A 27,018-nucleotide genomic window follows, 5' to 3' on the forward strand; every position below is an offset into this window, starting at 1 on the left:
TAAACTGAAGTTTACCCTCCAATCCGTTTCCCATGTCCAACCCCAAGTCAAGATCTCTTGAGTGGGTGGAAACACGTACACACCCTGTTTACACCTTCCACAGCCTGATAATGGGGAGGGGTCTACACAGGGTAGAGATCACGGTTCTGTATCTGAGCTGAGGCTTTGCCCTTTGGTTCCACCCTCAGGGCCCCAGCTGGCGGTGTGTACAGCTGGGAGTTTTCTCCTCCCAGATGCTGAGTGGCCCTCTGGGAGATGGAGAGGACAAGGAACCGTCTTGGCTGTGGGCAGCCCACAGAGTTCCCAGGCCCTGCCTGACCCTTGCCTGACCTCTAACAAAACCCCCTGTCCACTTTGCACTCCCCACACTGAGAGAGATGGGGGTAGGGACAAAAAGCAGGCAGGCATCAGTCTCTGAGCCTTAGAGGAGCCCCGACCCAAGCCCTATTCATATCTGCAGCTGCACGGTCAGCACCCAGTAGGGTCTTTCTCTTTTTTAATTTAAAAAAACTTTAAAAAGATGTATTTATTTGATTTTTATGTGTATGAATGTTTTGCCTCTGTGTATATGTGTACCATGTGAATGTCTGGTGCCTGCAGGGGCCAGGTGTCAAATTCCCTAGGACTGGTGTTATAAGTGATTGTGAGCCAGCAGGTGGGTGATGGGAACCAAATCTGTATCTTCTCCAAGAGTAATAACTTATCTTAACTGCTGAGTCACCTCTCTAGCCGGGTCTATTCAGTGGAACCCTGAGCCCCAGTCTACAGGAATCCCTAGTGAGCCAAGGGAAATCCAGTTTCTGTCCCAGAAGAGCGGTGTCTGATGGAGGAGACATAACTCTTGTCTTTGGAGGAAACACCCTCTGGTCTGATGGTGGAGTCTCTTTCCAGTCATAGTGAAGACAGTACACAGGGCAGGGAACACCTTGCAGCTCCTGGAGTTGGGAAAAGGATGCTTGCCTGGACTTTGATGCTATGTGACCACCAATTTGCCAAAGCTACTCAGCCTCTCCAGGCCTCAGTTCCACAGCTGTGAAATGGGGTTTGCAAACTCTAAGGTTTTGATATTGTGATACATCACAGAACAATGGAAGGCGTGTCGTGCTGTGACCCAGGAGAAGGTGTAATAGGCGTCCCCAAAGCTTAGCTTTATGTGCAGTTGCTTGTGGGTATCTTGACACCAGGGAAGACTTAGATACAGGTCCTACATTCCTCCCCGTTCATTCCTTACCTACTTTGTACAACTACTGAACACTGATTGCATACCCATCGTTGGGCCAGCAACACAACCTCCACATTTTGGCTGTCTGAAGTCCTCTATAAGAGCTTTGACTGAGGGAGCTAGACAAGAAGAGTTGAGCTACTTTCCTGAAAAGAATAGACTGACTCTCTCTCTCTCTCTCTCTCTCTCTCTCTCTCTCTCTTCAGGAGGGGGGGTTTGAGACAGGGTTTCTCTGTGTAGCCCTGGCTGTCCTGGAACTCACTCTGTAGACCAGGCTGGCCTTGAAATCAGAAATCCACCTGCCTCTGCCTCCCAAGTGCTGGGATTAAGGGCGTGTGCCACCACCGCCCGGCTAATAGCCTCTCTCTTGAGCGAACTGCCTTCTTCTCTCTGAGATAGGCTCTGACATAGTACAGGCTCCGCCTGTTCTCCTGATCTTGTAGGAGAGAATGAACTTGAACTGATTCTCTCGCCTCCAACTCACAGCGACTGGAGTTAGAGGCCTGTACCATTAGTCACTCTAGTTTATTTGATGCTGGGTGGCGAATTGACTCGAGGGCCTTGTGTGAGCTGAGTCCCAGCCCAAGAAAGACTCTAAGCAACTCCTCCCACCTCACACAAACTCGGACGTGGCAAAACCCTCATCTGCTGGACCTGTGCTGGCTCCACCTTGCTCTCTCCAGCACTCCTGCAATGAGACAAGTTTTCTCCCCATGGACCCCATCTGGAATGTCTGCACAGGATTGTACCCAGCCCAGGGATGTGACTACAACCTGGTTCCTACTTTTCCAACTCCCACAACTCAGAGGAAATCACCTTATGCATCAGCTGTTCAAGCAAGTCTGGTCTGAGGTACAATGTACACAAATGCCTCTGGTATCTCATGAGCTTTATAACGGCTGGTTTACTGTGAATCCCTCAACAGCTAGACCAAGTCAGAACTCACATCCTGTCCGTTGCTTGCTTGGGAGGGATGCTGCCATCCTGTTTATACCCTGGACCCTCTGCCTGCTGGCCAGGTTTCCATGTTTTTTTTCCTGGTTGGTGTAACAGGGCCCGCCAGAACTTAGTAAGCCCCCAGACCTTAACAGAACTGACTCCACAATGGAAGTACCATTCCCCCCACAAAATACACCTCATACACAGCACCACCTGCCAAAACAAAAACAAAGACCTGATCCATCAAGAACCATGATCCCGGGAAATTCTCTAACTGCTTTTCTGTCTTCTGTAGTTCTGATTCTGGATAACTGTCTGGCTACCTGAGATGTGTCAACCTAAGAAAGGGTTCTGTGGTTAAAAGCTTACCCTGAGGAAGGCTCAAGGCTACACTGGGATCCCAAACACCCAGCTGGCTAACTAATAGACTTTATATTGGCCTAACAGCTCTCCCAGCAGGTGGATTCCCCCCGTAACTGTGGGCGAATGGGTCATCAGCTCACCACTGTGGGGCAGGAATGGGATGGAGCTAACATTTCCTTCTCCATTCCAGCATGAGTGTTTTCTAGAATATAGGTCTTCAGGATTCTGGAATTTACTCAGTCTTGCCAAAATCGCATCCCAAAATTTTGTATTTATTTGCCCATTGGTATTTATAGATAGGAACGCCAAAACCCGAAGAAGTGGGTGATTTGCCCAAAGTTACCTCAGCACCTAAGTTCTGTGCCCTGTCGCCAGCATAACCAGATATAGCTGAGACCCCAGGGAATGACCCCCTACTTCATCAACCTTAACACCAAGCTCAGAACTACTGTTCACTGTAGAACATAGAAGACATGTTCAGCCTTTTACTCCTGTCAGGGACAAAAAGTAATCCAGAATGGATTAGATTTCTGGAAGTCGATCAATTATACATAATAATGAGTTTTGATGTGACATTTTCACACATGCATCTCATGTATTTTGATCATATCCACTGTCCCATACTCCCTCTCACGGCCCTACCCCTCACCCATTTCCTTCTTCTTCCCAATTACCTTCCTTTCAATTGTCATATCTTTTGATTAATTTTTGACGACCCAGTGAGTTCCATTAGAATTACTTACAGGAGTGTGGGTGAGGTGTTTTATGCTTGATTTGAGACAGTCTCACAAGTAACTCAAGCTATCCTGGAATTCACTAGGTAGCCCAGGCTGGCCTCCAATGCGCCACTGCTGCAACCCTCCCTCTGCCTCCCAAATGCTGGGTCATGAAGTCTTAGCAAGGCACACAAATCCTTTGTCCCAGGAGTCTGAGTTCTGCAGCGATGCTACTTGGAGTCGCCCACGCAAAACACAGACGTGGAGTGCTGAGGCTGAGCTGGTTGTAGTCTAAAGCAAAAGTGACACAGAGAGCAAGCAGGAGGCCTGGAGCGCAATCCTGGTTGCAGAGAGCTCTGGAGAGGGCTCAGCGGCTTTTAAAAGGTGTTTGGAGCACGGAGGCCACGCCCCGTCCACGCCCCGTCCACGCCCCTCCTCCCGCGGCCGGACTCGGCTGGGTGACTGGGGGCGTGCAACCAGCAACCCATCGCCCGGAGACCGGCGTGGCCATCAGCAGCTTCACCATGTCGTCGGTGTTCGGCAAGCCCCGAGCTGGCAGTGGGCCGCACAGCGTGCCCCTGGAAGTTAACCTGGCTATCCTTGGGCGCCGCGGAGCGGGCAAGTCTGGTGAGTGGCGTGGAGCGCGGAGGATGAGGGCAGCTTCATCCACCAGCTCCCAGGGACTTGCTTCCCTCGGTGGTTGGGCGAGCCTTTTGCCTCAGTTTCCCTCTTGCTTCTCCATCGCTTTTGTTTATCTTTAGCTGCTTGCCTGGCTCTTCCCCTGCCTCTGTTCTCCTGTCCCCCTGTCCTAAGAGAAACACAAAGAGTGTTTCTCTTAGGTCCTCTACTCATCTGCATCCCTGGGACCAGCAGCCAAATCTCATCAGCTGACACTAAGCTGAGACCTGTTGGCGCTGGTCTCCAGCCCCGGGTCCCCTTTGAATTTAGTGGCATTCTTGCTACTCCTTGTTCTGTGCTGTCCACCCCCTCAACACCCCCTCCAAGAAACTTAGTAGAAGTCAGTAGAGATTAGAATTTCTCAGGCTTGGGCCACTCCTCCGCTGCCAACCCTTGGGACTCTGAAACAGACTATTCTTATCAAATGTATTTGTTTCAAGCCAGACCCCTCTTGACTTTCTGGAAGAAGACTAGAGTCCCAGGTGCCAGGAACTTGTCCTTGGGAAACCTTAATCTTGGGCTACTGCTGAGATAATTTCTGTCAACCCTGAACCTTCATCACTTCTAAAAGCCATCACAGAGACCCCAAAAAGGAGTGTTTACCCTGCTCTCTGACACTGAAAGACCCAATAAGCTGTAGATGGGTCGCCAGAAGGGGCTCCTCTGGCTGCCCAGTTCCTGCCCACAGTGAATGGCCACAAAGCCTGTGAGCTATAGTTTTTCTTCTCCTCCTTTCTGTGAGATTCCCTGGGGAACTTTGAAGCCAGCACCCCTGCTTCAGAAGTGGGACCCAGAACAAGGTTTCCCTTTGTAAACCAGCCTGTTCACAGTGACCCGTCCAACGGTCAGCTAGTGACTACATGGATAAAGGAAATTCTTTTTATTTTTTGATCCAGTCTCAAGTAGCACAGGCTTGTCCCAGGACTCGTTATGAAGTCAAGGATAGCCCTATATTCCCTGAATCTTCTGCTTTCCTCGTCCAAGTGCTGGGTTTGTAAATGTGCACCACCATTCTTGGTACTGCTAAACCTGGGGATGGAACCCAGGGCTTCACGCATGGTAGGCAAGCACTCCACCAACTGGGCCACGTTTTCAGCGCCAGATAGTTTAAAATATGTATTCCCTGGCTAGTAGTTTGTCAAATGGCAGTGTTGGGAACACTTCGAATCTTATGTTTATTTTCGATCCCATCAAGAGCATAATATATTTGGCCGACTCTTGCCTTTGTGTGCTGAGCTCTGAGCAGAAGCAATCCTGTCAGTTCACGCTACAAGGGAAAAAGAACTACTTTTTCAAGTCTTACATTTTCAAGAGCTAACCAAGAGGGGTGTGGAAGTCCCACCGAGAGCCAAAGCCCAAGGTGTAGAGGGCCCAGACTAGAGTGTGTTTACCTGGGACATCGCCCGTCATGGACCTTGTCTGGAAACTCATGTCCTAGGGCAGAGGTGAGGGGATCAGATTCTTCCCGGCAATTGCCAGCCCAGTCTTCATGTACTGCAATGGTTCTCAACCTTCCTAATTCTGCAGCCCTAATACAGTTCCTCATAACCTCCAACCATAAAATTATTTTTGTTACTACTTCATTACTGTAATTTCGCTACTGCTATGGATCATAATGTAAATATCTGTGTTTTCTGTGGAAGGGTTATTTGACTTCCAAAGGGGTTGCGACCCACAGGTTGAGAACCACTGGCTTACTGTCTCTAGCATGTGTACGTTGGGTTGGTGGAGTCGCCAAACTTCAGGATAAGTAGACGTATGGTCTTGACCCTGGATTTGGTTGTTCACAAATGCCTCTACTTTCATGCTCCCAGAAATTTTTAGAAACTAATCCCAGGGTGCGTGCAGTTAGTGGGGCTCGGCACCTTATTCCTGTGCTTTCCGAGCCAATTCCTCTGCTCTGCAGCCTGGGGCCTTTGGAGAGCCAAGCTTGGTGTCAGCAGAGACCACAGAGGCCAGTTGGGTCTTCATATAGTGACAGGGGGAGTTACCTCAGCTGCCGATGCAGCGGAAGCCTGAGCTTACCTCTTTCTTCTTGCAGCCCTGACTGTGAAGTTTCTCACCAAGAGGTTTATCAGCGAATACGATCCCAATCTGGGTAAGAAACAGCTCTTCCCTGGGCTTCTTGCTGCCTAGGCCCCACCTGGATAGTCCCCTGGGAGCTCCCCATGGGTGGGCCCTGAGCAGCCTTGTGGCTCTTAGGGGAGAAGAGTAGGATTCCTGAGATGATTCAGTGCACACCAGACAACCGGGGGGGGGGGGGTAGTCCAGCTCAAAGAACTGAGACTGTTGGCCCTAAAATATGCAGTGCAACGAGACTTTAGAAGAATGTTTTTCTTAAATAGCGGAATGTCCACGTCCAAATAGGCACGGTTATTCAAAATGTTCACTCAGTGTTCTTCCCGGGACAGCCAGACATACTATTTAAGGGACTCTCTATTGGTGCTGGACATTCTTTGAACCAGGAAGAATTTGTTTTGTTTTAGAATTTTAAATTTATTGTATTATAAATATATATAAATGTTTTGGCTGCATGTATGTCTGTGCATCATGTGTGTGCCTGATACCAACAGAGTTCAGAAGAGGGCACTGGATCCCCTGGAACTGGCGTGACAGATGGTTGTGAACCACCGTGTGGGTGCTGGGAATGGAAGCTGAGTCTTCTGCAAGAGTAACAAGTGTTCTCAACCACTGAAACATTTGTCCATCCCTTCCTGCACTTAGTTGTATAGAGCTAAGTTTGGATGTTGGCTCTGACATTTACTGGCTGGGTAACTTTGAGACAGTCACTTAACCTCTCTGAGCTACTATTTTCTCATCTGCCAGAGGAGCCTAGGCATAGCTATAACAGAATTGCTTGAGGTTTAAAGAAATGGTGCATGTTAGCACGTGACCCCAGCAGACTCTCGGAGAGTATTTACTTCTCCTCAGATGGCTTCTCACACGTACAGCCCTCACATTCATCAGACCTGGGCTGTGAAACTTATTTTTAACAGAAGGATCGTCCCCTAAAATAAACCCTAATACCCTAAAGGGACCCTGATACCCAAGACAGACAAAATTAGAATCTGATCAGCACCAAAGTCACTTCTAGCTCATGTTTATAACACATTTATTTGTAAACTGTCCTGAGGACAACAAAATGTCTGAAAGAGCTTAGCTTTTTGAAAACGATGTTGTTTACCCATTCATTAAAATCGAATAAAGTGTCGGTGCCCCAAGGCTGACCCCCCCCCCCCCCCCCCCCCCCCCCAAGGGTGCACAGGACTCTGGGTCACAAGATGAGGCCCCAACTGCAGCATTGCCCCCAACAGGCTAGCAGTTCATGCTAGACTAGAATACAGAGGAGGACGAGAGCGCTCAGACCTACAGCTACCATTTTTATTCTGAGCCTGGTTGTCATGTAGCTCGAGCTAGCCTTTAAACTGTCAGGGTGGCCAAGGATGACCTTGAGCTTCTGATCCTCCTGCATCCACGTAAGTGCTGGTGTGCACTACCTTGCCTGGTTTGTTCTGTGCTGCTGACTGAACCCAAGGCTTTGTGCATGCTCCTAGTTCAAACACCTCAGTAGGCCAGACTGGGAGACCCAAGCTGCTCCCATGGAGAGAAGTCTGGATGTACAAGAAGAGGGTGTGTCTCAGGAACAAGTGCTCAAACAGCTCTGTAGCCTTTTGCAGGGTCTCCCAGAAACCTGAGCACTCGTTGGGGACTCTTTGAGGTGGAACGCCATCCCCATTTTCAGCCTGATGTGTGGTATTAGCTATAGCTTAGACGGTCTGTCCCGTGGATTGAATTGTTTTTGAATTCTGTTTCAAAGAATTACTATCAGCTAGGCTGTGGTGACTCACACCTTTAAGTCCAGCACTCGGGAAGCAGAGAGAAGTGGATCTCTGTTTGTTTGAAGCCAGCCTGGTCTACAGAGTGAGTTCCAGGACAGCCAGGGCTACACAGAGAAACCCTGTCTCAAACAAACAAGCAAACAAACAAACCCCAACCAAACAAAAAGAACTATTATCACCTCCATTTTCTAAGAAAGAAACCGAGGCAGAGTGGACTCAGTGAAGGCAGAGTGGACTCAGTGAATCTCCTAACATCACAGAGCCACCTCAGGTTCAAAGGAAGGAGAAGTTTCTCCACTTCCTGAGAACTAAAGTTATGGGTCCAGAGGTGGAGGTGTGTGGGGTCCTGGGCTCTCTGAGCCTCAGTTTCCCCATATGAAGCCTGAGACTGGATTGTCTGTGTTCGAGTTGTGTCTCCTGGGTTGTGGCTGGAGCTGCTAGGAGCTGGAGACTCTGCATAGAAGGTGTTTGCCTGTGCTCTGCCCTGGGTGGGCAAGGGGCACCAGTGAATATTCTTTCCTGGCTCCTACAGGGACAATGTCAGCTTCTTACTTCATCTGCCTTCATCTTCTTCCTGCAAGGACAAGGATCCTCATCGTGTCTGAGGTGCCACCTGATGTACATTCACACACACCTTCTTTGATGCCTTTTATAGAATTACTATTTTAAAGACATTGAAGTCCCCAAGGTCAAGATAGGCTCTACACAGCTATGCCTGCCTGGGTGAGGATCTGCCATTCCAGCGCCTGAGGCCAGTCAACGGGTGGCCTGACGTGTCATCCAACCTGCACATCTCTGCGATTCTTTAGAACCCCTACTAAATAGGACACTTCATGTCAGACATAGTTGGGAGACCACCAGATCCATCATTCGTCAGGGGACAAGGGAGTCACAGTGGAAAGGCAGCCCAGAAGTCCTAAATTCAAGTCCCCCCCACACCTCATTAGTGGAACCAAATGAATTCAGTGCGTCTACCAAACATGCTAGGAAAGCCTTCTACATTTGACCTGTATCCCCAGCCCCCCAACGCCACCCCAGTTTTACAACAGGGTCTCACTACATTGCTCAGACTTGTCTTGAACTCATTCTGTAGCCCAGGCAAGGCTTGACCTTGCAATCCTCCTGCCTCAGCCTCCCCAAACAACCTTGCCATCTTTGGGCAGCGGAGCTGACAGATGATCTGCTAGCCTCTTGGGTAACAGGAAGACCAGGAAGACTAAGGTTAAAGTAACACTTGTCACTGGGCTGGGCAGGACTTTGCCTGTTTGGGGTTAGTGCCTAAGAGGCAAGTTTGGCAGGAAAATAAGAAATATGAACACAAGATAGGCATCCAGCAACAGCTCTTCTTGGGCCAAATATAGTTAAGCATTTGTAACATATTTTCCGTTATTTTTTTCCCCCTTCTTCTTTGGATAAGAGCAGCTATTTATCCAAGTCCCCAAAGCAGGCCGGGGACGAGGAGCTGTCTGTGACTCAAGTTGGATGTTAGTGGGCCTGGCATGTGTCCAGGCCTGCTTGGCTGCCAGCGGTGGTCAGAGAGAAGTATGTGACTGTATTCCCCCTCAGCCCCCCCACAAGGGTGCTGTTCCCAGAGTGGCCACTTCCAGGAAGGCAGAGAACACCTCAGTTTTGCCTAGAAGGGTCACGCAGTGAAAGGTGGGGTCTGAGGGCACACACATACAGGTGCCAGAAGCACAGGGACAGCGGGGTTGAGAGAAGCAACTGTCAGCGTGCCAGTGATGGTTTCTGTATGCCGGACCACATTCTGATGTCTTGGTTTTAAAGTCATCAGAACTAAAAAAAGAAAAAAACACAAACTGGTGAGATCCAAATAAGGTCAATCATTTAGTTCGTAGTGTAGAACTAGCATCAGTTTCCTGGTTTGGCGATTGCGCCGTGGTTATTATCTAAGGCGTTAACACCGAGGGAAGCAAATGAAGAGCGCGCGGGAGCTGTGTGAGTTAGTGACTTCTATTTGAGTTTAAAATTATTTCTCTAGAAAATAAATGGGTTGTGGGGACTGCGGATATCACTCAGTCAGTAAAATGCTCGCCACGTGAGCACGGGGGCCTGAGTCCGCACCTCCGGCACCCATGTCAAAAGCGAGGTCCGGTGGCGTGCATCTGGAGAGGCAGAGACGGGCGGATCGCGGATCGCTAGAGCTCAGAATGAATTGGTGAGCTTCCAGTTCAGTGAAAGATCCTGGCTCAAAAAGAGAGGAAGAGGGGTGGGGCTGGAGAGATGGCTCCGTGGTCCTTCCCGAGGACGCAGGTTCTGTTTCTAGCACCCATAGTGGATGCTCACAACTACCTAAAACTCTAGTGCCAAAGAATTCAGTGCTCTCCTCTGGTCTCTTTGGGCACCAGCACACCATACAGGCACATAAATAAAAATAAACCTCTTTTAAAAATAATAAAATGGGCCGGGCAGTGGTGGCGCACGCCTTTAATCCCAGCACTTGGGAGGCAGAGGCAGGTGGATTTCTGAGTTCGAGGCCAGCCTGGTCTACAGAGTGAGTTCCAGGACAGCCAAGGCTACACAAAGAAACCCTGTCTCGAAAAAAACAAAATAATAATAATAATAATAATAATAATAATAATAATAATAATAATAATAATAATAATAAATAGAGGGATTGGGGATTTAGCTCAGTGGCAGAGCACTTGCCTAGCAAGCGCAAGGCCCTGGGTTTGGTCCTCAGCTCTGAATAATAAAATAAAATAGAAAGAAGCTGAAGAAGGCACAGGTGTCAAACTCTGACCTCCACACGGACATGCGCACACGGACTTGCGCACAGGGACATGCGCACACGGACATGCGCACATACAGACACCACATCCTCACCCAAATAAATAGAAACAAAAGGGGAAATGATTACCTGGGAATGTGTATCTGCCCTGTTCCTCACCACCGTTTCTGGGTATTTGTTACGAGCCAGGCCGCAAGCCTGGAGTCCTAAATAGTCTTTCCACGGTCCTGGAAAACAGGGAGGTAAAATGTGCTAGCTCAGAGGCAAGCCGAGCAGAGCGAAGGGTTGAAACTCGTTAGCTCCGGCTAGGCAGAGGTATGACACGCCTTTAGTCCCAGCACTTGGGAGGCAGAGGCAGGCAGATTTCTGAGTTTGAGGCCAGCCTGGTCTACAAAGTGAGTTCCAGGACAGCCAGGGCTACACAGAGAAACCCTGTCTCAGAGAGAGAGGAGAGAGAGAGAAAGAGAGAGAACGAACAAAAAAAAGGAAAAGAAAAGATAAAAAAAAGAAAAGCAAACTGTTAGTTCAAGTTCATAGTGTTTCTGTTTCAGGACACACTGACACACTCCCTGAAAGCTGAAGTGGTGTGACCAAATCAGGTAGTTGAAATGTAGCTGAAATAGGCTTTTGGGGAAGTATGCAGTATATGTGCGTGCTGTGTGTGTGTGTGTGTGTGTGTGTGTGTGTGTGTGTATGTGTGTGCCTTGTATGTGCATGTTGTGTGTGTATGTGTGTGTAGTCTATGTGTGTGTGTTGTGTGTGCTGTGTATGTGTGAGCTGTGTGTGTGTAAGTTTGCATATCTGTATGCACAGAGACCAGAAGAGGCATCAAACACCTTGCTCTGTCACTTTCTACTGTATTCCTTGAAGAAAGGGTCTTCACAAGCCTAGGCATAAGCTGATAGTCAGCAGTCCCCAGTAATCCTCCAGGATTTTTTCTGGGGTTACAGGAACGTTCACATCTGTGATTGGTTTTTTACGTGGGTACTGGGGACTTGAACTCAGATCTTCATGTTTCTTTAGCAATCACCCCTCCCCAGTGAGCTCTCTCCCATTTCCCTGAAGTCGGCCTGGCTTCTACATCACCTTGTCTATTGAATGAGGATGACTTATAAAACCTTCGAACTTCTGAGTGAGGTCTGGCTGCCCTCTCCCTGTCATATCAGAAGCTTCTCTTTTCCTTTGTCTCCTATTGAGGGAAGAAGTATTTGGGGATTCCGTGTGGTGTGGGCCAGGTACTGTTCTGGGAAGGGAAAATTGAAATTCCTGGAAGAAATGCCAAGCCTCAGCTGCTGAATCTATGGGCCACGCTGTATACCACAGACTTTGTGTATGAATCCAGAAACGGCCCATCCCCCAGGGCATGGTATATAGTGGCCTCTGATGCTTCCACCCTGACAAAGAGGGACAGTAGCCTGGTTGCAGCTCCCAAGGGCCAGTCAAGGTTACACAAGAGTCCAGCACAGGAGGGAGCTGGGACATTGACCTTGTCCTTTATTGTGTGGGCTGCCATGCCGCTGACCTGGCTGACCATGTGTGTTGCAGAGGACACCTACAGCTCTGAGGAGACTGTGGACCACCAACCTGTGCACCTGAGGGTCATGGACACTGCAGACCTGGTAACATTAACCCTTCCCCCAACCCCATCCCTGCTCCCCCCATCTCCCAGAGAGAGCAGACAATCAGTGTGGCCCCTCCAGGTCCTGACCTCACAAGGGAATCGGGAACCCTTTAGGCTTCAGTCCCTGAATGGGACTCTTGACTTTTCTGGGCCTGAATCTTTCATTTGCCAAATGAGAAGGGTGATCGCTGATATCTTCCCAGATATCTTAAGATGTAAGATATGCCTGTTTATTCAGGCACTTCTAGAGAGTCTGTGAGCCCAAGTCTCCCCAGCACATGCCCTGTCTACCCACTGCTGGAGTCAGTTCTCAGAGGCTAAAGGGGCAGTGTCCATCTGACCTGAAACCAGGCGTACTCAGGGACAGCAGGTCCTGGGAGGGCCGTGCCAGAACCTTTGACTGGGTGCCCAAGGGGCCAAGGTCTCCAAATCTCTGGCTGGGTGGTGGGAGGAAGGTTCATGACACAATGCCTCTTTTCACACCAAGCCAAATCGACACTGAAGTGCTCCTTTGAAAAGAGATCTGTTGGGGAACAATATACAAAGACTCAAAGGTGGAAAGGGCAGCCCAGGTGAAGGCCTCCCCCCCTCCCAAGTTCTTCTGCCTCTCAGTTAGGGTCCTCTCTCTTACTCCAGGACACCCCCAGGAACTGTGAGCGCTACCTGAACTGGGCCCATGCCTTCCTGGTGGTGTATAGTGTCGACAGTCGCGAGAGTTTCGAGGGCAGCAGCAGCTACCTGGAGCTGCTGGCCTTGCATGCCAAGGAGACACAGCGTGGCTACCCTGCCCTGCTGCTGGGGAACAAGCTGGACATGGCCCAGTACAGGTGAGTGCAGGCCCCTTGGCCCTCTTCTCTAGAGCTTGCTTGCATAGGGATGCAGGGTGGCATCCTGCAGCCAGGAACAACAGTGCTCTCAACTTCAGATAAAAGAACTGTGTTGGGAGAAGGGACTGGGAGTCTTCTAGGCACCCAAAGACAGGAAGGGAGAGACACCTGGGCTACTTAGGACATGGACTGGAACCCCAGAAGGCAAAACAAGCACCCCTTCCTTTCAGGTGCCTTGGTGGTCTCTTGCCTGAGGCCGTGTGACATTCTGGTTGCCTTCCCAGCAGCCGACTAGTCATTTAGTGACCAACTCCAGTCCCAAGGAGAGGGTCTAATTTGCTCCTTGGATCAGGTGACTGCTGTGGTCCAGGCATAGTATCTCAGGCTTGCTGCCACAGTTGGCTGCTGAAGGCAGGCCTCTCTTAGAAAGGGTTGGATTTGAACCAGAGGTCACAGACTGGGCCAGAGGGCAGGGCACCCCAGAATATTACAGCCGTATTTTACTTGGCTAACACTGTTTTAAATGACTTCGATTTGGAATGCTTTAAGGTGGGGCCTCTCCCTTCAGCTGACCGCAGGCCTGCCACTCCCTGCGGCTTCTACCTCCACCCTCTCCACACATCCAAGTCGCCGGCCTGGCCTTAAGGTCCTTGACACGGAGGCCTAAGCTTGAGCAATTCCACTGAAACTCTCCAGTGTGGACATTGCCCCTTGTATCCAGCACACCTGCTAGGTGTGGCACCTTCCACTTGTCCCCTCTGGCACCTTCCACTTGTCCCCTCTGTTCTTATTCTTGTTTTCTCAGGTCCCCGAGGCCCAGGGAGTGATGTTGTGGTTTTTTCAGAATAGATCACACAGGCAGAGGGAGGAGAGAGTTATGGTTTCCTGAAAAGTAACCATGGTGGTATGGGGGGCCTTCTGCATGGGTGGCCCAGCCTTCAAGCTAGGAAAAATTGCATCTTGGGGAATTAGGGAAGTTATACAGTGGGTAAGTCACTGAAGGTGGTTTTCAAATTATCTTGGAACCCGAGAGATCCGAAGACTGGATTGTGTATGAATATGAAGGAGAGTGTTCAGTATGGTGTGTGTGTGTGTGTGTGTGTGTACAGAATATTGTTTTGACCCCAATGTTTACCAAAGAGATTGTTGAAAAATGGTTTGCAAGTGAGTGACCAGGAATCTAGGACTTGAGTGAACAGGCCTGTTCCCTGTGTTTGACACATGGTGGTTTGCCCCACTTCCATTTCAGTTGAGTACAGCACCAACAAACAGGTTAGGGTTTTGTGGCACAACATGCCTCCCGACCCCTTGCTCCTGTCAAGTCAGCCTTGGCCCAGAGCATCCTTACCCTGGCATCCCCTCCCATCTTGGGCTGTGCCGTGGTCCTAAGGAATGGTGGCTGGGCAGCTCATCAATGGGTGGTGGTGTTGAGCAGGATTCAACCAAGGTGCAACCTTGGCCTCAAGATCTGAGGAGTCCCCGCCCCTCCTCCTCTGAACAAGAGCCAGTCTTCTTTTTTTTTTTTTTTTTTTATTTTTCTCCACCTCCATTTCCATGGGTTCCAGTCAGAAGCTCCTATGGGGACCCTCCACTTGCAAACACTTATCCTGTCATCACAGGAGGCAGGTAGAGACAGCCCTCGGTGATATGGCACCCTCATCGCTGTTCTCTGTTGGCCCTCAGCTGGACAAGCAGACAAATCACCTCTGAGCACCAAGAGTCTCAAAGTCACGGGCTTCCCTCATAATCTGAGGGGTGCTATCCCGTTCATTGCAAACAACTGGTTTTTACTGCTAGTCCCTCAAGCTGAGGGTGGCCATTTCTTGAGGAGGTGGGCCATGGCTTTCTTCATCTGGCCACAGGCAGGGTCTAGCACGGGAGAATTTGACTTGGCCTTTCTCTCTTCCTGGTATTCATTCCTAAATTCCAGCTTTGGCAGTCGAGGGCTAAGTCTGTAGCAGGTACTACGCTAAGCACTCCATGCAAGTTATCTTAGTCCTAACAGAGGTGGGTGCTATGATGCTGTTACGTGGATGAGCAAACAGACTCAGAGGATGAAGATGGGTCCAGACCACTGGGTGGGGAGATGGGTGTGGGGTTCTCTCTGCCTGACTTGCAGTGACCTTCCCCTGACTGCCTCACCCTGGTTCCTCTCCAGGCAAGTCACCAAGGCGGAAGGTGTGGCTTTGGCAGGCAGATTCGGGTGCCTGTTTTTTGAGGTCTCTGCCTGCCTGGACTTTGAGCATGTCCAGCACGTCTTCCATGAGGCTGTGCGTGAGGCGCGACGAGAACTGGAGAAGAGTCCCCTGGCCCGGCCCCTCTTCATCTCTGAGGAGAAAGCCCTGTCCCACCAGACCCCACTCACAGCCCGGCACGGGCTGGCCAGCTGTACTTTTAACACTCTCTCCACTGCCAGCCTGAAGGAGATGCCCACGGTGGCCCAGGCCAAGCTGGTCACTGTGAAATCATCTCGTGCCCAGAGCAAGCGCAAGGCGCCCACCTTGACTCTACTGAAGGGCTTCAAGATCTTCTGAGGTTCCTTCTGCAGGGACCTGAGGCTCAGCTGAAGCCTGGGGCTGCAGGGAATGGGCCGAATTTCACTCGGATGAACCAATGGCCCTTACCCTCTGGTAGATAGCAGATTCCACCTGCAGCACCAAGCAGGGTCCCTACGTGCTCACTGTGTGAGCCACAGGGACAGGGATGCTGCTCCTGACTGCCTCACCCTGCTTCCTTGCCAGGCAAGGGCTTGGACTCCATGGTAACCTCTGCATCCACCACCCTGGAGGGAAGCTGCCCCCGTTACAGACAGGAGACTTGGAGTCAGCTGCAAGCAGAAAGGGTCTGCAGTACACATCCTGTGTCATGACTCTCCTGCTCCAGCCACTGCCAGACCAGCTGCAGCCCCTGTTCAAAGAGGCTTTGTCTCTGTGAAGGCTTGCTAACAGTGTACAGGATGGCTGTCCCGGAGGTCCTACCATCACCTGCTGGTAGGAAGAGGTAGGCCAGCTACTCAGACGCCCAAAGTTTATCCGAGAAAATTCTAGTTAAAAGAATCCTATGCGAAGGGTTGGATAGGACAGAGAAATCTGGACAGAAGCCCTACTGTACTTGCCTCTAAGTGAAGGGTGCAGAGAGGGACTGTGGGTTGTCCAGGCTAGAGAGCCTCCAGCCTTTTTTCACTGGCACTGGGGGACTATTATGACCACTTTGTTAGTAGACCCCCAGGACCACCCTTCTTGAGCTTAATGAGCAAGGTGGCAGAAAGTCATTCTACCCAGTGACAGTCCTCAGGGAGTTCACAGCTGAGCTGACAGGATCAGACACCCTCTGGTGGGAACCACTGGCCTGTTCACCGTTAAGTAGGTGCAGTCTGGTTTGGTTGGACCTAGGTCCCTCAATGATGAAATTGTTCAAAGCCTGTTTTGGCAAGCTAGATCCCAAACCTTTTGGGGTTAGTAAGGCAGAGTTTTACATAAACTATTTGGTATTTTACCAAGACTCAAGCGTGAGAAATCTGTCAAAGGCAGGGCTACAGCTCTTTCTTACTGTTTACCACAAACTCTGGATGTGGGGCATGAGAAGGCCTAGGCTGGGCAACCTAGGACACCAGCTCCTTTGGCTCCCACACAGCAGCCCAGGAGTTTGAACCAAGAATATCTCTAACCCAGTCTTCAGCTCAAGTCTATAGCTGGAGAAGCTGAGGTCAGAGGGAGGCCCTGATCTATTCAAGAGCTGCAAGTCTTGGTCCTTTGTCATGACCAAAGACCAGCTCTGAACTTTATACATTTTTTTTTTTTTTTTAAAGATAGGGTCACTTTATTATGTAGGTCTGGCTGTCCTGGAACTTGCTATGCAAACCAGGTTAGCATTGAACTCACATTGATCCACCTGCCTCAGCCTTCTGAGCGCTGGAATTAAAGGCTTCCACCTCACAGGGCTGAACTTTGACCTTTCCGTGCAAGCCCCTTGTGTGTGCTTTGTAGACACCATCATTCGAACCCAGTACACGATTCCAGCTGCCCACCTGGAGAAGCATTTGAATAAAAGACTTCTTTAAATAACAAATTTTCGTCTGGTTGCAGCTTGTTTATTAGGTCTGCTAAAAATAAGTTAGGTGGCTTGTGGGGTATTGTCTAACCTAAGGGGTTTGAGGCCTCGGAGCTGAGCTCAGGTCACAGTCCTGTGTCTGGCCAGGGCAGTGGTCCCTCAATGCTCCCTAGCTCTCAGTTTCTTGTGGGTCTGGTAGAAAGACGAGCGAGGCGTCTCTCTCATCCAACTCAGTTTCCCCCAGGGCCAAGTCCGGCTTCTCTGAGACCAGTGTCTCTCTTAGGAGACCCAGGCTATTCTTCTCCGTCATCCCGGAATCATCTAGATGCAGGTCGTCTGGAGTTTCTTTGTCTTGTGACTGCTTCTTCCGATTTCTAGGAGGAGAAATGGTATTGGTGGGGGATACTGAGTGTTTGGGTCAGGGCCCAATAGTTAGCTTGAGGGGAGTCCCTCCGTTCAGAAGTGACAGTGGCTCCCAGTGGTTCCCATGCCTGCATCTGTTGTCTCCCTGCAAAGCCACCTGGGCTAAGCTTTGATTGCCAGCCCTTTCTCTTAGAGATGAGCAAACATGCTGTCGGAGGCCAATGAAGCACGTGTCTGCATCACACATCTAAGTCTACCTATTCTGGCCCTGTGACCTTTCACCAAAGCACACTGTCCTGACCCCAGGGCTGTCATCACACTTAGTACAGGTCTTCACCTGCCAGGCTGTATCCCTAGGATGCTGCCAGAAATCCCTTACTAACCTTCTACCTCTTACTCTACCTGTTTCACCAAACAGGTTTATCCACACCACTGGACATGTGTGTAAGACACAATCTTACACATGGCTTCCCACTGCCTCCTCGACCTGACAATCTTTCTAGTAATCCCTGAAAGTGTCTCCTTTCTCTAAGCTGGTTTACACAAGGAACTCTTGGACATCCTGGCCACAGTGGAAAGAACTGAGTCCCTGGCCCACGGGAGAGCAGACTTGTACCTGCTGCTCCTGTGGTCGTCTCTCAGTTGAGTCTGCTGAAGGGGATGCTTTCTGACAGGCTAAGAGGGCCCAGGACCACTTGTAAAGGGTAACACCCTTCTGAATCCTTCCAGCTTACCGGCTGAGGATGGGGGTGGGGGGGGAGGGGCAGCTGCTGGGTTGTTTATTTCATAGCTTTGGTCTTTGATGACCAACGTCAAAAGCTGAAGAGCTAATTTCACTAACATGACTCCTGCTTAGATCTACCATCTAGGAGGGAGGCCCCACTGCTCCCTGTGGAGACCCACACCTACCCAACTCCTCACCTGTTGGCCAGGATGCTCCTTCTCAGGAGGTACATGCTTATCACCACCACCAGGACTGCCAGAACCAGCATGGAATAATTCCAAGGAGCCGCTGAGGAGGGACACACAAAAGAGACAGACCCTTGAGCAGAGGCCAGGGCCTTCAGGCTCATTCATAGCTGAGGTTTGGGCTCAGGCCCATCTCAGGGCCTCCTTTGTCCCTTCTGTGGAGACTCCTATCAAGACCCCTTGCTTTACAAGAATTCTCCAACTGACCAGTGGGGTTGGGGTGGAGACAGGGTTTCTGCTCTGGACCAGCCCTGATCCTATGGAGAGCGGGTGGGGGACTGGGTGGGGGCTGGAACAGTGCCATGTTTGCGTAATGACTGGGTGAAGGGGGTGTGAGTGGCAAGGAGGAAACTTGAACTCCAGTCTTCCATTTTATACTGCCTTTAGGAAAAGGAGGAGGAGGAGAGAGGGATGGAGTAATGGCAGCCTAACTGGATGCATCTACTGTTACTGTAGGTGAAGGTGGCAGATTGGGTGGTGCGTGCACCGGGCATCAGACATGTGACATGTGAGGCAGGCTCCAGGATCGCAGCTTTGACTTCCCCTCCTGCAGGAATGGTCCTCCACCGAAGAATCTGAGAGCGAATTCCTTCCCTTCTTGCAAGGGTTTCTCCACTGCAAGCCTTTACCAGAGTGTTCTCTTAGTGAGACTTTCCTTGATTACATGTCTTTCTTGCTGCAAAATCCCCACACCCCATACCATATTGAGGGTTCAGTTTAAGATTTCTCACACACCCGGCAGGCACTCCACCGCTGAGGGCCAAAACCTTTTAAAATAAGGTTTCACTAAGTTGCTTGTGCTGGCCTTCAGTTCACCGTGTGGCTCAGGCTGGCCTTGAACTTGTGCTCTTTGTGGTTGAACCTCTTGAATAGCTAGGGTTGAGGGTCTGTGCCACCATTCCCTGCTTCTGCTTCTGCTTCTGCTTCTGCTTCTGCTTCTGCTTCTGCTTCTGCTTCTGCTTCTGCTTCTCCTTCTCCTTCTCCTCCTTCTTCTTCCTCTCCTTCTCTTCCTCCTCTTCCTCCTTCTTCTTCTTTATTTTCCTTCCCTTCTCTTCTTCTTCCTCCTCTTCCTCTTCTTCTTTCTCCTCCTCCTTTTCTTCCTCTTCCTCCTGCTCTTCCTCCTCCTCCTCTTCCTTTTTCTTCACTTTCAAGACAGGGTTTTTCCTTGAACTCACAGAGATCCACCGGCCTCTGTCTTCTAGTGCTGGGATCAGAGGCACGAGCCACCGTCACCTGGCCTCTTTTTTATTTGCACTAAGAACATGTTATTCTCTGGTCTGTTGATTTATTTTCTGTCTCCTCTACTAGAATGGACACTCTGTGTGAGCAGAGACTTGTGTTTTGCTCACTGCTGTATCCCAGTGCGAGGGGCAGTGCCTGGCACACAGTACAACTAACTTAATAAATAATAGAGGTGATTGAGAGTCCAGTGGGTGGCCCATACCCTGAGGAAAGGGGAGTGGGCGATGTGCTTCTCGGTGGAGAATGACAGACAGTGATGAATTGCCCTGCCTACCCACCATCACTTACCATCTTCTGCACGAAAATACCAAAGCATTTCCTCCAGCAGTTCCTGGGGCACTTCGGTGCTGGCTGCCGCTCCCTCTGCACTGTGGTCCATGTTTCTGTTCCTGGTTCAGAGGTTTCTGGCCTGTGAATAGACAAGTCTTGAGGTCCCAGCTGCCCACCTGGCCTTCCAGGTTCTGGCCTCTGAGCAGACAACTCCAGAAACCTCAGGAAGCACCCTTGGTTTACCTGTCCTCCTTGTCCAAACCAGCAGCTCTACAGCCCACAGGTTTAGGGCCGAAGGAGCCTGAATCGTGGCAGGAACCAACTAGGATAGCCTAAAGGCATGCGAGTGGCCTTCCTGGAGACGGCCCACCGTATGTATGCCAAGGCCCAGAGAGACTTCATTTCAGGATTGCTTCTTGCAGCTGGTATACCTTTCCTGCCATTATTAAAATACTATAATAATTCCTGGGCATTAGCTCACCCTGTTGAGCAGATGTTCCACAGATCAACGAAGATGTCTTGTCTTGTAGTAATGCTATATAGGCAAATTGATGATTTTATAATTCCTAATAATGATTCTATAGAATTCTTAAATTTATACAGGTAGTTTTGATCCCTCTATGGATGAAGGCTGCAATTGGGGCTCTGAAAACCTTCATGTGTCACAGGCTCATTGCGTTAGGATAGAAAGAGTGCTTGGAACAGGTTTGAGGTCAGGGAAGGCATTCCTTCCAGGCTGGCTGTGAAACCACTGTCTGATAACTAAGGGTCGTAAACCCCGAGTGGGCAGTTTACTGTGGGTGCAAAGACAGAAGATTGCTCATCCAGAATGAATGAGTTTTTTCACTGATGCTCAAAGGAACTTGCTCATGGGGGCTTTTGCTCCATCCACCAAGTGTGTGTGTGTGTGTGTGTGTGTGCATCTTTTCTTTCTGCAAGTGTGGCTTTCTTTTCCTGGTTCACAAAGAGTTCATAGCTCCAGTTCCCCTGCTGCCATACAGCTTATTTTAACCACCAGAAGTCAGTGCTCATTCAGGCACAGAGAATTATAAAATAAGAGTTAAGCTTCCTACAAGGTTGGAGACCATCCATCTTTTGGTGTTGGTGTCTCCCCTCAACCCATTCCCCAGCCGGAGCAGGCCTGAGTGTGGCAGTGAGTCCACTGGAGATGTTTAAGAGACTGAGTCAGGAGGATTGTTAGGCTAGTTCAAGGCCTGGGTAACATGGAGGGGACCAGGCCAGCATGAGCTACACAGAGACACCATGTCACAACAAACAACTGATGGGCAGGCAGAGTGAAAGTTCCCTGAAAGAAGCACACCTTACAAAGCAGGTCACTGACTAGAACCTGTCTGCGGGAAGGTTGGAATGTTACAAGTTCGGAGCCAAATTGTCTTTAGTCCCCTCGGTAGCCATTATTCTCTTCTCCAGGTATGACCTAGCATCTTTGTGACTATCAGGTCCGTCCTTTAGAAAGTGCAAACAGACCTCTAGCTTGGACCATTCAGAAGACTAAGAATGTGGTCCTAGAGTGTCCGGGACTACAGCAGACGCTGCTTTTCTGTACCCTGATGCCTTTAGCCATGCACTTGGAAACTGTCTTGACTTGTGTTTTTCATTGACCTATTACCATAAAACGTCATGAGGCACTTGGGAACCAGAGGCAGGAGAGTTCCTGTGAGTTTCAGGCCAGCATGTTCACCACAGCAAGGTCCAGTACAGCCAGGGCTCCATACTGAAACCCTATCTCGAAACAACAATAACCCATCATGAAACTGCTACTACTTGGAATGTGATATTTAGAGTAACTGAGATCTCTGTTCCTGGGCCACCGGCACTTATATTTGGCTTTGAAGTGAGATTTGTGGGGATTTTGAAGTGAGATTTGTGGGGATAGCTAGCTAGTAGATAGATACATAGATAAATACACAGGTAAAATAAGAATGTGCTCTTAGGAGCAGGTGGGGCCTGAAGTCAGGAACTACAGAGGAGGGAGCGACTCAAATCTATTAAAATTCATAGCGTGCAGGGAAGAGGATGGGCCAGTGTGAGGCTGAGCCACTGGCGGACTGAGAGAGCCCTTGCAATTGACACCTTCCCCCAACCCTGCTTCTGCCAGCCAGGCAACTCCATCTCACTTTTAACCTAATTATCTCACCCAACCCACCTCCCCCATAGCCAACCCACCTCCATAGCCAATCACAGGCCAGTGTCTTTTCACACGCCCAGAAATCTAGCCTAGCTTAGTCTCCCTCTGGGGATCGACACGCTGCTGCCCCCTATGGGCAGGAAGCTGGAAGAGTCCTAGAAAGGCAATTGCGGGGCACTAGGCTGCATTTGGTAAGCCTTATCTCGCTACTCAGAAAACTGTTTCTTCTTTTTCTTTCTCAGGGTAAGTGGCGTGGGTGGGATGAGAAATGGTTTCTGTTGTTGGCGAGAGAAGAGCATGAGCCACTCTCCCTGGGATGGTCCCTTAGCGTGAGTCTGGTTTTGTCCCTGGGAAATAAAGCAGGTGAAGCTTCCTGTCGTATTACATCACCCAAGATTTTCTGGACTTATTTAAAGAAACGGTGACGTTAATTTTGACAGCGTATTCCATCCAAGACAGAACACTTAAAGTATTATTCCAGCGTGATTGAAATCACATGGTGTGATGTAAAACTATCGAGGTGTTTTGCATTTTTTTTGATACCAGGTCTCTGAAACTGGGTATAAACTCCATGCTTGCAGCAGGCTCACCTCAAATCCCACTCATTTCAGAGGCAGAACAATCTGTGGCTGACGGCTACTGTACCGGGCAGTCCAGGCCTTGGCCAGCATCTGGTCCTCCTGACTACTCTGCAGGTTCTTGTCATCTACAAGAACGTTATAATCCCAAATTTTAAAACCTTATGTTGAGCTATTCTCGGCTGCATGTGGCCCGTGGGCTGGAAGCTGAAGATCCTGATAGATTAACCTGACCAAGAATACAAAACGCATGTGATGAAAATTCTAATCCTGGGTGGGGGAACCAGCACAGGTAACAGCTAAACCGAGTTCGATTCCCAGGCCCCGCATTGTAGAAGAAGACTAATTCTCACCAATTGTCCTTTGATCTCTAGATATGTGCCGTGACATGGGTGTACCCCCCACCCCAAATAAATGCAATAAAGGCTTTCACTGTCCTCAAGAGGGACATGCTATACCATTTATCAAAACTGAAAACATTCAAACAAAACAGCACATGTTTTACTAGAGTAACTTTAAAGGGGCGTGCTAAACGCATTAGGGTTGCTGCCTCTGAGAAACCAAGGACAAACAGAAATCAAAGAAAATTTAAAATACATAACTGAAGATATAAAGCAGGAGAAGAGGGTGGAATAGATCCATCATGAAAACAGGTTCTGGGCACTCATGAGACCCACCAAGGGCAGAGGGACCACATGCAAGGGGTCCACAACTCCGCCTGAGACTGCCTTTATAATCACAGCCTGGAACTTTCTCATACAGCTGACTGACAGACAGCCAAAGGGAAACAAAAAACAAGGGGACCAAGTCCCCTTGAAAAAACAAACAGCACCAATAGACTGGAAGACAATCGTTTGACCCGAGTGTCAGAGCTCAGCTTTCGTGGATACGACTATTCACTTGTGTGTCTAAGTAGGTATGAATTGTGGGAAGAAAGACCTTTGTGCGGCTGGACAGAGGCTCAGGGGTTAAACGCACGTACTGGTCTTGTAAAGCAGCAGTTCTCAATCTGTGGGTCATGACCCCTTCAGGGGTTGCATATCAGATACCTTGCATGTCCGGTATTTACGTTACAATTCACAACAGCAAAATCACAGTTATGAAGTAGCAACAAAAATCATTGTATGGTTGGGGGTCACCACAGCATGAGGAGCTGGATTAAAGGGTGGCGGCCTTGGGAAGCTGCTGTAAAGGAACTGAGTTCAGTTCAGTTTCCAGTCACCTGGAGCTATAGTTCTAGAGAACCCAGTGCCCTTTCCCGGCCTTTACAAGTACCTGCACACACACACACACACACACACACACACACACACACACACAGAGAGAGAGAGAGAGAGAGTTAAAATTAAAAATAGAGTCCTTTAAAGACCTTTGGGGACTCAGATGCCTACTTCCAACTTCCTTGATTGAGGGATGTGAGAGAAAAGACAGTCATGAGATTGGCTAACCAATGAGGTCTGCATTTAGCCCCAGCTAACTGTTCAGAACACCACACTGAGAAAAACGAGGTATGCTAGCCAGTTGCAGTGCCTGGGTTAATAACGTCAGATTATTGAGATCCAGGTAGCAGAAACTGTCTCCATCTGAGGACTGTGATAGAACCTAGATACCAGAATGTGACATCACTTTGAAAACCTTTGTGCTTGTTTCTTTTGAGTATGTCATTCATTCATAAAAGCAATGTGTAGCCGGGCGGTGGTGGCGCATGCCTTTAATCCCAGCACTTGGGAGGCAGAGGCAGGCGGATTTCTGAGTTCGAGGCCAGCCTGGTCTACAGAGCGAGTTCTAGGACAGCCAGGACTACATAGAGAAACCCTGTCTTGAAAAACCAAAATAAATAAATAAATAAATAAAAGCAATGTGTGTAATTCCTCGTGTGTGTGTGTGTGTGTGTGTGTGTGTGTGTGTGTATTGCTGGAGATCAAACCAAGAACCTTACACAGGTAAGTACTCTACCACTGACCTACATTTTTTGGTATATATATGGTGTGTGTGTGTGCTTTTCCTGCATGTATGTCTGTGCACAACTTGCATGCCTTGTGCCCATAGAGGCCAGAAGAGAGTGTTGGATCCCTGGAACTGGAATTACAGGCAGTTGTGAGATACCACATAGGGCTGGGAATCAAACCCCAGTCTTCTGGAAGGGCAGCCAGTGCTCTTAACCACTGAACCGTCATCTGTCCGGTTCAACCCCTTCACTCGTATGTACACACTTACAGACATGTTTCAATGTGATGCATAATGTACTTTTTTGAAAGACCAATTCTGGTTTGAGATATTTAATTCGTGGAACTAACTGTATGGAGATGAATGTCTGCTTGGGCTGTATCTCAGTGCTGAGCGGCCTAGCATAGATGAGTTCCTGGGCCAAATTCCCAGAAGAGATGGGCATAGGGTTAGGGACAGAAATGGAAGAAGGGGGATCAAGGGATGGAGATGAAGACGGAGAACAGGGATATGTCAGAGAGTCGGGGGAGGAAGGAGAGAGGAAGAGAAAAAAGGTGCATGCAGGCTGATATCTAAATGGAATATGTGGTCTAAATGTATATAATGTATATAATAATGTTGTGATAAACGTATATAATGTATATAATAATGTTGTGATAAACGTATATAATATATATAATAATGTTGTGATAAAGACCAAAAGCCCAAGCCCTCCCACTCTGAGATACCACAGCAGCAGGGACCTGTTCACATCCATTGGCATTTAAAAGGTGTGTCTACTCGCTTCTGTAATCAAATCCATGTATGACGGCTGTATGCATTTAATATAGTGTGTTTCTCCCAACAGGGGATTAAGTTTAATGTTTGTAGGCCCTAGTGGCTATGACTCTCTCTACACTGTCAACTCAGTATAATAAAACAAGGTCCTTTCCTTCCGTAAATGACAGTACAGCTAGTTTCTTTTCTTTTTCTTTCTTTCTTTCTTTCTTTCTTTTTTTTTTTTAAGACATGTTTACTTTATGTATGAGTACATTGTAGTTTCAGACACACCAGAAGAGGGCATCAGATCCCATTACAGACGGTTCTGAGCCACCATGTGGTTGCTGGGAATTGAACTCATGACTTCTGGAAGAAGAGTCAGTGCTTTTATCCTCTGAGCCAGCTCTCCAGCCCACAACTAATTTCAAAAACTGCAGCTTGTGGGTTTGTGTGAGTGGGTGGAGAGGGAGGGAGAGAGAGAGAGAGAGAGAGAGAGAGAGAGAGAGAGAGAGAGAAGATGGTAGTAACAATATACTATGTATCAGTAGCAGCACAAGCTTTTCCAGGTTCTGCAGTCATCTGAGCAAAATTGTAGAGACATCCAGCCTATTCCATTAAACAAACAAACAAACAAACAGACAGACAGACAGACAAACAAAGTAAAAACTGGGAGCTAGAGAGATGGCTCAGCTGTCAGGACCACTTGCTGCTCTTGTAGAAGACCTGAGTTTGATCTCTAGCACCTACATAGCACCTTACAAACATCTGTAAGTCTAGTTCCAGAAGATCCAGCTCTGGCTTCTGGCTTCTGAGGACCCTGCACATGCACGAAGCACAGACAAAACAGTCATGCACATAAGATCATTTTTTTTTTAAAAAGTAAGAATAATAGTCCCAGAAATAGCAAAGTTCAGTTGTTTTTAAGGTACCCGGCACATACTATCATATCTTAAATATCGTTATTAAATTAAACTTCATCTGTCTTTGGATGTCACCTAGTGGACATGACATTGCATTCAGGTGTCATGGTCCCTTTGGCCCTTCTACCAAATCCCTTCATTTTAAACAGAGCTTAAACTGTTGGTGTGTTTCCTGCCACAGACCCCGCTCTTCCCACCACACAGCAGGCTGAGAGCACTCACCCTGGATCCGGGATTCCTGCGAGCTCAGGCTGGGTAGAGTGGCCCTGGTTTCTGTGTTTTCCTCTTCTTCCTCACAGGAACTCTCCCCGGGAACGCACAGTTGTAGCTAAGCCATCCACCACAGAGCTCACAACAGCCGGGGCACATTTGGTAGCTCTGCCCTAAGCACACACCCAGACCCGATGCCTTTGCTGCCAGTCCAGGGTGAATGACCCCTCGAATGCATGACCTCCCGTGACAGACTTGACTCACAACCTGAAAGCTCCCGGAGCCCAGTATGATCTGCCATTGCGGGTGCCCACTCCGGTCCTCTCTCTGTCTCTTAATTATTATCAATCGTTAACCATGCAGGAAGGAGCCAAGGATCTTTCCTTTTATAGCCAGTACTTTCTCATGCCAAAGGTCATCGTACGGACTGAGAGCAACCATCGTACGGACTGAGCAACCATAAAGTCAGACCTTGGAAGCTGGGGCTTGGGAGATGGTGTGATCAGGGGATCCACAGAGAAGGAAGCAGGCCCAGGAGGCAGATGCTCTCCTATCCAGGCCAAACTGACAGTTGCCAGTGCACACAGAGGGAAACAGGCTGGCTATA

The 27,018-nt window shown here is 49.1% G+C and overlaps 2 protein-coding genes across 2 annotated transcripts; one reads left to right on the plus strand and one right to left on the minus strand.

Annotated features, from left to right (window-relative positions):
* Positions 1-3,668: 3,668 nt before the first annotated feature.
* Positions 3,669-16,440, plus strand: Rasl12 (RAS like family 12). Its single transcript, XM_076925807.1, has 5 exons — positions 3,669-3,867; positions 5,960-6,016; positions 12,052-12,125; positions 12,764-12,954; positions 15,113-16,440. The coding sequence occupies exons 1-5, from the start codon at positions 3,765-3,767 to the stop codon at positions 15,486-15,488; spliced, it is 801 nt and encodes a 266-aa protein (XP_076781922.1). The 5' UTR covers positions 3,669-3,764; the 3' UTR covers positions 15,489-16,440.
* Positions 16,441-17,007: 567 nt separating this feature from the next.
* On the minus strand, positions 17,008-26,732 carry Slc51b (SLC51 subunit beta). Its single transcript, XM_076925808.1, has 4 exons — positions 26,424-26,732; positions 19,867-19,987; positions 18,289-18,379; positions 17,008-17,378 (listed from the first exon to the last, which is right to left on the minus strand). The coding sequence occupies exons 2-4, from the start codon at positions 19,955-19,957 to the stop codon at positions 17,174-17,176; spliced, it is 387 nt and encodes a 128-aa protein (XP_076781923.1). The 5' UTR covers positions 19,958-19,987; positions 26,424-26,732; the 3' UTR covers positions 17,008-17,173.
* Between the last annotated feature and the right edge of the window lie 286 nt (positions 26,733-27,018).

This window comes from Arvicanthis niloticus, chromosome 26 (assembly GCF_011762505.2).
Source record: "Arvicanthis niloticus isolate mArvNil1 chromosome 26, mArvNil1.pat.X, whole genome shotgun sequence".
Lineage (NCBI taxonomy): Eukaryota > Metazoa > Chordata > Mammalia > Rodentia > Muridae > Arvicanthis > Arvicanthis niloticus.